The sequence below is a fragment of the Ostrinia nubilalis genome, chromosome 14 (genome assembly GCF_963855985.1).
Source record: "Ostrinia nubilalis chromosome 14, ilOstNubi1.1, whole genome shotgun sequence".
Classification (NCBI taxonomy): domain Eukaryota; kingdom Metazoa; phylum Arthropoda; class Insecta; order Lepidoptera; family Crambidae; genus Ostrinia; species Ostrinia nubilalis.
Window position 1 is genome coordinate 10,296,607 of NC_087101.1, and position 10,474 is coordinate 10,307,080.

General features: G+C 38.6%; 3 protein-coding genes across 6 annotated transcripts in view; all 3 read right to left on the reverse strand.

Moving 5' to 3' along the window:
- Positions 1-600, reverse strand: part of LOC135078128 (uncharacterized) — a 51,588-nt gene extending 50,988 nt beyond the window's left edge. The window contains exon 1 of the mRNA XM_063972714.1: positions 467-600. The gene's annotated coding sequence lies outside the window, so the exon portion shown is untranslated. The remainder of the gene's footprint in view (positions 1-466) is intronic.
- Positions 601-899: 299 nt separating this feature from the next.
- LOC135077860 (probable methyltransferase-like protein 25) lies at positions 900-3,494 on the reverse strand. The gene is made up of 3 exons (XM_063972396.1): positions 3,258-3,494; positions 2,785-2,894; positions 900-1,318 (listed from the first exon to the last, which is right to left on the reverse strand). Exons 1-3 carry the CDS (start codon positions 3,274-3,276, stop codon positions 959-961), a joined length of 489 nt encoding a protein of 162 aa, XP_063828466.1. The 5' UTR covers positions 3,277-3,494; the 3' UTR covers positions 900-958.
- Positions 3,495-3,908: 414 nt separating this feature from the next.
- On the reverse strand, positions 3,909-10,245 carry LOC135077862 (probable methyltransferase-like protein 25). 4 transcript variants are annotated; one of them, XM_063972400.1, is made up of 6 exons: positions 10,125-10,245; positions 9,615-9,836; positions 9,243-9,415; positions 8,616-8,804; positions 6,638-6,821; positions 3,909-4,164 (listed from the first exon to the last, which is right to left on the reverse strand). In XM_063972400.1, exons 1-6 carry the CDS (start codon positions 10,144-10,146, stop codon positions 4,070-4,072), a joined length of 885 nt encoding a protein of 294 aa, XP_063828470.1. In that variant the 5' UTR covers positions 10,147-10,245; the 3' UTR covers positions 3,909-4,069. The 4 variants fall into 4 exon arrangements, with proteins under 4 accessions (XP_063828470.1, XP_063828467.1, XP_063828468.1 ...); XM_063972397.1 differs by lacking the exon at positions 3,909-4,164 and adding an exon at positions 4,188-4,426; XM_063972398.1 differs by lacking the exon at positions 3,909-4,164 and adding an exon at positions 4,484-4,686.
- Positions 10,246-10,474: the final 229 nt, after the last annotated feature.

Consider the following 10,474-nt stretch of genomic DNA (forward strand, 5'->3'; position numbering starts at 1 on the left):
TCCACAATCTTCTATCAAGGCCAATAAAATATTAATTAATTTTGTTTTCGGGATAACCGTTGGAAAGTTTACGATATTTATGTGTCTTGGAACTTACTTTGATGACGGTTCACATAATCTTTTCTAAGCTCATCAAAAGTAAAGAAAACGCCTTTTATTGAGAGTAATAAATAGAGCTTATATCGGCGTTTGAATTACTCTTGTTTCGGTTATTTTGACCATTTCTTGATAACATTTAAATTGTTTTTTGGTGAGACGTCCATGGTTGAGGATTCCGGGTGAAGCTCGCTTCCACCTTCGGAATGATCGTCACTTACCATCAGGTGAGATACAGGTCAAGAGCTTCCTCGTTGTTGATAAAACAAATACCTATGCAATTATTTTCACTCTAAGTATTACGAATATTAATCAGATCACTGTGAATCTTCAGTCAGTTACACCCGGAATAAATTATTATTTAACTTACCTTATTCTGTAGAGTTGAGGAAAATGCTCGTATTTTGTATCTCGCATCACTATTCCTTTTGTACAGGTTGTGCTGTCAATATATCACTTTTGTTCCGATTGGGTTGGCCCAACAGCAGGTACGAAGTTCGCTCGATTCATGCATATTCATAGTTTCAGTGCCTTGACATGCTGACCTAACGGTATTGCGAATATCGCTATTCAACTTGGATGTTTTCGTTCGATTACAGAGAAATATGGCTTGCGAACGAGATATTCTTGCGATACTATACATTGGACAGTTAATTAATTTGTCACCATCACTACGATCCACTGACATAATAATATTACTTTTATGTGATATAAAAAAGGTATTTTACAGTTAACAGAAATTTAAAAAAAACCTTTTATTTTGAAAATGAGCAAGAGTCGACAGGTTAAATAAAAACAAGCAATGATAATACAAATACTTCATTATTATTATTAATAATACTTTAATAAAACTATATTATTACTATCTAACAGCCACAATACTGTGACATCTAGGAGACAATACCGGATCGAACAATTTAACCAAATACACATCTTGAAAACCATTCTCACACAAAAATAAAAGTCTATCTAACAATATAACACTTTCAATAACTTGAGCCAAGCACAGTCTTAGCAAATAAAACATCACAATTTTCTTCTGTCGACAGTCTATATCTTTGCAAATATCTGTCAGATAAGTGTCCGGTAATTTATCGGCGAGGTTCAAATTCAAAGTTGCGTCAGCTTGTCTGAAATATTCCTGGAAGTCTTCACACCTCGAAAGGCGCTTTAATTTGCCCTCGGATAGTGGGAAATCTGGTAATAGCTTTTTAACAACCACCTGAAAAGAAAACTACTATTACAACGAAGTTTGTGTTATTCCATTGGTCGGAATCGTTTAGGTAATGACAATATAGAGGGATAGTAGTAACCACATTTATATTATGTAAGAAATATGCTACGTAGGTACATATTTATATGAAGACTTACGCCCGTATTCACAAACGATGCTTCTTAATGCTTAAGTAAAGCAGCAAATCGAACTCACAGCGTTGAATAGAGCTCTGCGATCGGTTCGTGTGTCACCCTGAGCGTCCACCCACGCGCACTGTGAGACCTCATAGTAATGTTTGTGAATACGGGCGTTAGACACACTACTTTTAGATAAGTATTGTTACATTAGCAATTTTATTTCGATTTCGAATCTACTTGTTCTTATGACGTTAGCGTATCGATTACGAAATCTCTAGGATTTACTAGATTAGAAATTAGGAAGAAAGAAAAAACCTTTTTTATTACACAGGGAGTGTTAATAAAAAAAGGAGAAAAATCTAAATGAGCAGTGCGTTATTTATTTTAAGTGAGCCTGCTTACCACTTCTTACATTGTATTTTAGATAGGTGATTAACTCGATACTCCAAAAATCGCCTAATTCACAAATGTTACCAGTTTCTTAGAACAATTTGATTACTCATTTAATGTTAGTCACCTAATAATTCAGATTTCTAAGAAAGATGGTAGGGTGGGAAATGGTCTATGCAGTTTTGTGTATGAGCAATAAAGATATATCTTTTCAAACTATTTTTTTTTATGTACCTACTGAGACAAAATAAAACCGCATATATTACGTACAAATCTTTAAAAGTCACCGACTAGTGACGACAAAAGCTGACTAAAGGATTACGAGCCTTATTACATTTAAGGTCCGAGGGCACCACCTACTTAGATTAGGTGCCGTGATGTCAATTCTCAAATGAAATAAAGATATTTATTTCGAATAAGTACCATTATTAAACTCTTATGCGTCAGATATTTAATACATTTTGAAATTTTCTTTAACTTTTATAAGCCGCATTACTAATTATACATTAACCAACAACAATCTGCTGTACCGCTTATCAAGCAAATAAATGGATTTTGATTTTGATTTTTGATTTTGAACACTTTTAGATTTTTCATACACACTATACTTAATCCCATACTTATTTCAAACCTTTATTTTAAAAAAGCTAGCTTATATCCTTTATTTAAATCTAATTTATGAACCTATATCATTATGAAAATTTAGAAACATAATACGGATAGGCAGTTTCACATTTATAACAATACTAGCGGCCGCCTGCGACTTCGTACGCGTGGATCCCGTGTTACCCAGGAAAATCCCGTCTTAGTGAATGGAACCCCCGTGCAAAACTCGAGACTGACAGAGTGCTAGGCACTTGTATTTTCTAAGATTTCATGATGAGTGAGTGAGTCAGTCAGTGACCTTTCGCTTTTATAGATATAGATTGACAAAAAAGTACAAACCTGCAGCAAGGCTCTGTGCAGTAGACTTTTGGAAGGCAGCTGCTGTTGATGCACAACTCGGTCGATGGACTGTGCGGCCAGCATGCGGGCATTCCGACCCAGGTTGTAGCCTGTGCGGACAACTAACATTAATGAGAGCTTACATGGCATTGATGGGATGATATTGGGGCTTTCATGGTGTGACAACAATAGTTATTCAAGACGCACATCAGTTCAGTGCGTATCAGTGCAGTAGTTTGATGAAACTTGTGTATGTAGAGCGAATTATTTATTAGTATGAATGTAGGTAGGCTTTTTAAGGGTACTTAAATACGTTACAACTACGTATAGCTTAAGTTACTACAACTTCGGAATATATCAGCTGTTCACTTGTTTTCACAAACTTTGTTACTACGAGCTCGTCGGTTAGTGTACTCGAATAGAAGGGGTAATCACTGATTTGTTATTAAATTCGACTTCAATAGTTTCCTCACCTCTCAAATGCTCCGACATAGGAAACCCTTGCGCCCTTCCCTGGTCGACTCCATAGTCCTTTTGGAAGACGTCAAACAGTTCGCTGTCAATGTCTTCAGTGAGGAGATGGTAGCAACACGGCACGTTGAACACAGCAGCCGTCGAGGGCTGGCTGGTGAAGATTCGGAGCGAGTCCGGACCTAGGTTGCCGCAAGTGTGGAGCCCTTTGGAACGTTCGGAACGTTAATTTGATACCTTGGTTCAAAGATGCTGGGTTCAAATCTTAAATAGGACACAGAAATTGAGACAGCTATCTTTTAACACAGCCCTTTTGGAAGACATTGGACCTAGGTTGCCGCAAGTGTGGAGTCCTTTGAAATGTTTGGAACGTTAATTTGAAATCTTGATTCAAAGATGCTGGGTTCAAATCTTAAATAGGAAACAGAATTTGAGACAGCTATCTTTTAACACAGCCCTTTTGGAAGACATTGGACCTAGGTTCCCGCAAGTGTGGAGTCCTTTGGAACGTTCGGAACGTTATTTTGATATCTTGATTCAAAGATGCTGGGTTCAAATCTTAAATGGGACACATAAATTGAGACATAGCTATGTGCAACTATCGTTTAACACAGCCCTTTTAGAAGACGTCAAACAGTTCGCTGTCAACGTCTTCAGTGAGGAGATGGTAGCAGCACGGCACATTGAACACAGCTGCCGTCGAGGGCTGGCTGGTGAAGATTCGGAGCGAGTCCGGACCTAGGTTGCCGCAAGTGTGGAGCCCTTTGGAACGTTTGAAACGTTAATTTGATATCTTGATTCAAAGATGCTGGGTTCAAATCTTAAATAGGACACAGAAATTGAGACAGCTATCTTTTAACACAGCCCTTTTGGAAGACATTGGACCTAGGTTCCCGCAAGTGTGGAGTCCTTTGGAACGTTCGGAACGTTAATTTGATATCTTGATTCAAAAATGCTGGGTTCAAATCTTAAATGGGACACAGAAATTGAGAAATAGCTTCGAGCAACCATCTTTTAACACAGCCCTTTTGGAAGACGTAACACAGTCCGCTGTCAATGTCTTTAGCGAGGAGATGGTAGCAGCACGGCACGTTGAACACAGCAGCCGTCGAGGGCTGGCTGGTGAAGATTCGGAGCGAGGCCGGACCTAGGTTGCCGCAAGTGTGGAGCCCTTTGAAACGTTCGTAACGTTAATTTGATACCTTCATTCAAAGATGCTGGGTTCAAATCTTAAATGGGACACAGAAATTGAAATAGCTATGTGCAACTATCTTTTAACACAGCCCTTTTGGAAGACGTCAAACAGTTCGCTGTCAACGTCTTCAGTGAGGAGATGGTAGCAGCACGGCACATTGAACACAGCAGCCGTCGAGGGCTGGCTGGTGAAGATTCGGAGCGAGTCCGGACCTAGGTTGCCGCAAGTGTGGAGCCCTTTGGAACGTTCGTAACGTTAATTGATATCTTGGGTTTAACTCTCAAATGGGACACAGACATTGAGAAATGTTTTTGTACAACTATTTCATATTATAACATAGTCCTTTTGGAAGACATCAATCAGCTGGCTTCGTCAACGACGTCGAACAACGTACTCTTCTGCGAGGAGATGGTACTTTGAAGACCGCAGCCTTCAATGGTTGGCATATGAAGATATTTGGAGTTGGGTTCCCGCGAGTGTGGAGCCCTTTGAAAGTTCGTAACGTTAATTGCATTGTGTATGTCAGCAATGAAGAATACACCTCAATGAATTTAGCCTCTGTTTTGATTTATAAAAAAATGCAAAAAGAAATTGAAAATATACATGTGATGCAATGTGTTGAGTTTAATATCTAAGTTTTTGGTGTGCGTCCACGATTTTACTATTCTGTGAATATCTCCATATACCTATGTATGTCCGTATACCGTAGGCATGACGTTCATTGTTTCGAACCTCACAACTTTAAAAACTTTTTAAGGGGTTATAAACTGATTGCAATAATTTCCCTAAGGTGGAGTTAATTTTTTTCTCAGTATTTTACGTTCATTTCTAGCACATGGATTACATGGAATATTAATCATTAGACGTTATTCATACCTAGCGGCAAACTCATTAAACTTTTAATTTAAAACAGGCAGTTTCTGTGGAAGCTCATGAATACCGGCCAATGGGGAGTTGACCAGACGCCGCACAAACATGTTGTGCATGGAAATTGTTCTTATTAGGCCGAACTTCGTATGGGATCAGCTAAAAATAATGTCGAAATTATGTTGCAAATTATGTACGTTTGAGTAGGACTTATCTTGAAACTGTGTAAGTGAATACTCAAAGTTAGCCAGCCTAAAAGGGTTCTTAGGATTAGAATGTTTTCGTTTTTTCAACGCGTTTTGGCATGATATATGAGCTACTCACATTATGCGCTACAGTAAACCGAATAATGCGCGTGCATTCGTTATTCGTTTCGTAGGCGGCTTAAATAAGTAACAAGCTTAATAGTGCGTGTACACGAACCAAAAATGAGGTTTTCGCGCTAAATAAGAGAGCCTAAGTTAAAAACAGCCTAACCAAGTCAAACCATTTTACCATTTTTTGTAATATGACGGTACAGAAATCTTAATTAACGATTCCGATCGAAAACATTTCATTAATCCTACTAATATTATAAATGCGAAAGTTTGTGTGGATGTCTGGATGTTTGTTACTCTTTCACGCAAAAACTACTGAACGGATTTTGATCAAACTTTACAGTATTATTGTTTATAGAGCAGAATAACATATAGGCTATATTATAATGATCTGTGACAAATTAAATTTCACGCGGGTGCTATTACATAAATATTTTTTTTTATTATAGTACTTTTTTACTTATCCTTTATAGCTTTACTAGCTTTCCGCCCGCGGCTTCGCCCGCGTGGAATTTTGTCTGTCACAGAAAAACTTTATCGCGCGCGTCCCTGTTTCAAAAACCGGGATAAAAACTATCCTATGTTCTTTCCCGGGACTCAAACTATCTCTATGCCAAATTTCATCAAAATCGGTTGCGAGGTTTAAGCGGGAAAGCGTAACAGACAGACAGACAGACAGACAGACAGACAGACAGAGTTACTTTCGCATTTATAATATTAGTTGGGATTTTTTGCTATAAAAATAGCTTTAATCCATAAAGGGTAAAAAGTTTGGACGTGAAAACAGTAGATAGAGTAATTGACTGATAGAAGCCACAGTTAACAAGCGTAACAGACATAATATCAGTATGAATGTTAGATAGGCGCTGGATGAAAGCCGCTGCCAACCGGCCAATCTGGAAATCATTGCAGGAGGCCTATATTCAGCAATTGACGTCCTATGACTGAAATGATGATTATGATGAATATTAGAGAATTTTACCATTGTTTTTTTTTTACTTACCCGTCAGTAGTAACTTCACGTCTTCCTGCTCCATTTCTGGAAATTTCTCCTTGACTATTGCGCGCAGGTCAGTGTGCCTGGTGACGTAGGCGGTTGCGAACCGATGGAGGTTCCGATTTGATTCTTTAGACATTTTCTCTTCTTGGCCATCTTTTATCTTCTTTGCGATGGCGTGCCATTGTTTCTAGAATTGAGTATTTAATTTTAAAACCCTATTCTAAGAGATCGCAAACCTTATTTGCGATCTCATACATACTCTTTACGTACTTTTATTACGAGTACGAGTAAGTATGTATGTAAGTATAATTATAACTTTAAAAAAAAATAAAACCGACTTCAAATGCGTGAACACAAATAATACCTATTCAACAAAAAAATAATCGTTCAAATTGGTTCATAATCAGCGGAGATATTGCGTATAAAAAAGTTCATCCCCAATTTTCCACCCTTGGGGGTGAAATATTTTCTTCAAATTTGCATGAAACCACCCTTTTAATAATACCTATTGAACAAAAAATAATCGTTCAAATTGGTTTATAATCGGCGGAGATATTGCGTATAAAAAAGTTCATCCCCAATTTTCCACCCTTGGGGGTTGTTTTTTTATTATTAAATTTAAATGGGACCACCCTTGAGGTATTACCTATACGCCGAAAAAAGATTTGTTCAAATCGGTTCATAATTGGCGGAGTTATCGCGTAACAAACATAGAAAAAAAAAACATACGGGTCGAATTGAGAAACTCCTCCTTTTTTTGAAGTCGGTTGAAAAAAAAAACATACGGGTCGAATTGAGAACCTCCTCCTTTTTTTTGAAGTCGGTTGAAAATAGGTATGCATTTACAAAAAAAACATACGGGTCGAATTGAGAACCTCCTCCTTTTTTTGAAGTCGGTTGAAAAAGAGTACGACGCATGACTGCTTAGTGTAGGCACAGCATAAAGTAATTTATGTTTGGCTTATCAAATTTATTGATAACTTATCTGGGATTTCTCGTAATAAAGAAGTGATTTTAGATTATGTGTCTCAATTGGGAATTGAATCCTGAACCTCTAAAACTAAAGAGTTGTTGTAAACACATAACTTTCAGACAGTTTGAAACGATAAGAAATAGAAAATTACGAGACAGCCATCGGCACGGCCATCGGGGCTTGTCGCAGTCATTCTGAGTTTAATTACTTAATTAATGAATTATTAAAATCTTTATAACATTTTTTTTATTTACGTAGTATTTAGCTACTGTTGCAAATAAGCTGCTTATTATTAGACTATAAGAGGCACAAAAACACCAAATTAAACTTGTTGTGTGGGTTCGATACGAGTGGGCGTCTTTATTTACGAGTCGGGATTATGTCGATCAGTCATTTCTGAGCAACTTGATACGCCTACGTGGTTATATGCAATAACAGCAAATTAACGTTTCACGTGGATTCCACAATTTTAATTTGATTACGTAAAATTGTTTTTTTTATTTTAGCTCATTTTTCTTTCATCTGCCAATATAGGTAGTTAGTCGCGTATCCACTATTCAACGTAATGAGTAGTCCCGAAGCAGTGGCGGGATTCAGACCTGCGTTAATCGAATATCGATTCGGTCAGTCCGACACTGACACCACAGGGCTATTGTCGCTAAAGACTTGTGACGTCACACAGTCACACTTCTATTGAGAGATGGTTGTGTTCACCACATCCCAGATTTTTTTTGAGGATTGGATCTGCTGTATACTGATTACTGAATACTGAACTAGCGGCCACCCGCGATTTCGTACGCGTGAATCCCGTTTTACCCCCTTAGGGGTGGAGTTTCGTAAAATCTGTTCTTAGTGAGCACCTACGTTCTAAAAGGAACCCCCATGCAAAATTTGAGACTCCTAGCACTTGTAGTTTCTGAGACGTGATGAGTGAGTAAGTCAGTCAGTCAATCGGTCAGTGACCTTTCGCTTTTATAAATATAGATTAAATTGACTGGTTTAACTTACCTGAATGATCTTGATCCTTTCTGCGGCCGAGGTCAGCGTCTTCTCATCGCAGTCGATGGTGAGGCTGGGAATGCCGTAGCCCAGGGTCAGAGCCACGGGCAAGTGGCCGCGACCTCCACCGGCTTCTACGCAGCACGAGGCCGAACAAGCCTCGTAGAGGGACGCTACCAGGCGGGACATTGTTTGGACCTGGTAAAAGGAGAGATACTGAACATCGTACTATTCTATTCGCTGGGGATGTCGTAGCCCACGATCAGGACTACGGGTAGGTAACCGCGGCCGTTACCCGCCTCCACGCAGAACGAGGCCGTACATGACCGAAAGCGATGCTACCAGGCGGGACATAAAAAGAGAGATACTGAACATCCTACTATTTCGCTTAGGATGCCGTAGCCCAGGGTCAGAGCCACGGGAAAGAGGCCGCGGCCAGCTTCCACGCAGCACGAGGCCGAACATGCCTCGTACAGGGATGCTACCAGGTTGGGACATGGGTTACTTTTCTGACGTCATTTTCGTATTAATTGCCATGAAAATTGACATGTGAATGTAACAAGTAGTCTCAAAAGACTAACATTGTGGCATTACAGAGATGCTTATAATAATATGTATTATACTGACGTTTTGTACCTCATAACTCTTTTTATTATTCATGAACTCCTTCACTTTGATTTCTGGTTTGATGTCACCACCCAAGCTCTGGATGTGGGTGTGCAACTGCTCAGCAGATATGCAGTACTCATTGTTGACTGTTACACAATTTGACTTTGCTTCCTCAATCCATTTTCCAAGTTCGGAATGGTCTGGAATGATTGTATATTTTAAAATGATGCAATAAGTCACAATTCAAATATCAATTAATTGGAACTAAATTTATGTACACCTACTAAAGTATCATTTATCATACTTATAAACTTTACAATAAAAACTTACTATAATAAAATTGTAAACCAGAGTTTACATAAACTAAGTACAGAATCCAAATGATAACTACGATCTTACCGTTAATATATTGTCCCTTTGCTAGAGACCAGAAGTAATTCACAGCGTCATTTAAACTTAGAGCATCCAGTGAGGACTTCAGATTACCAGGGATAAGTGTCTCCCAGTGGTTTTGGGTAAAGAACTCCACCATATGACAGTTTGCTAGTGGTAGCAGGGGGTTTAGGAATGTAACGATTGAGTCAAGATGACGGCGGACCTTAGACATTGTTTCTTTAGATTCTGTAACAAATATTCTGTGTGTAAATATTTATGAATGAATACTGTGGTATCAAGATAAATAGAAGAGTATTTTGTTCCAATTGCCTTGTATACCTAATGTCTATAATAGGTATTTTAGCTGAAGTCGCTCGCGGGTTATTATATTGCTGTCGCGACTGTGCGACGAGCGCTCGCAGTGAGTATGCGAGCACGACAGCAACATAATTACGCGCGAGCGATAAGGATGGATAGCTTGGGGTCATTGGACAAAATTATACGTGCTTGCAGACCAGACTATAGATATATTACCTTCAGAATGAGACCCCTTCATCGTAAGGGTTTGCTGAAGGTATCTTCAATAATGCACAGGCTTTCTTATAATTAACTCTTATTGTGTCAGCGAGCTGGAGAATGTCTTGGTCTTCCACATTCGTTCTGGGAAACTCATCTATAAGTTTCTTTACTTTCAAAAGTTGGCTTGAAATCTTTTCTGAATACTTCACTTCTGCTTTCTCATTCAGTTCCAAGTGATGAGTTACAACCCCCAAGTAGTGACCTGAAATATTGTACAACAAGATTATAGAGCATTATGTTACTTACTATAGATAATGATAGCATTTCACTGCCAGAACTCTAATGCATCATTTGGATGAAATTAA

What these genes read in the sequence shown, in the direction of transcription:
- LOC135077860 (XM_063972396.1), bottom strand. An exon ending in TGCACAGAGCCTTGCTGCAG is followed by an intron (nt 1,319 to 2,784) that starts GTTTGTACTTTT and finishes TTTTCTTTTCAG; the next exon opens with GTGGTTGTTAAAAAGCTATT.
- LOC135077862 (XM_063972397.1), bottom strand. Translation starts at nt 10,146, where the DNA reads ATGAAGGGGTCTCATTCTGAAG. An exon ending in AAAGGGACAATATATTAACG is followed by an intron (nt 9,416 to 9,614) that starts GTAAGATCGTAG and finishes CAATCATTCCAG; the next exon opens with ACCATTCCGAACTTGGAAAA. An exon ending in ATAATAAAAAGAGTTATGAG is followed by an intron (nt 8,805 to 9,242) that starts GTACAAAACGTC and finishes TCCTTTTACCAG; the next exon opens with GTCCAAACAATGTCCCGCCT.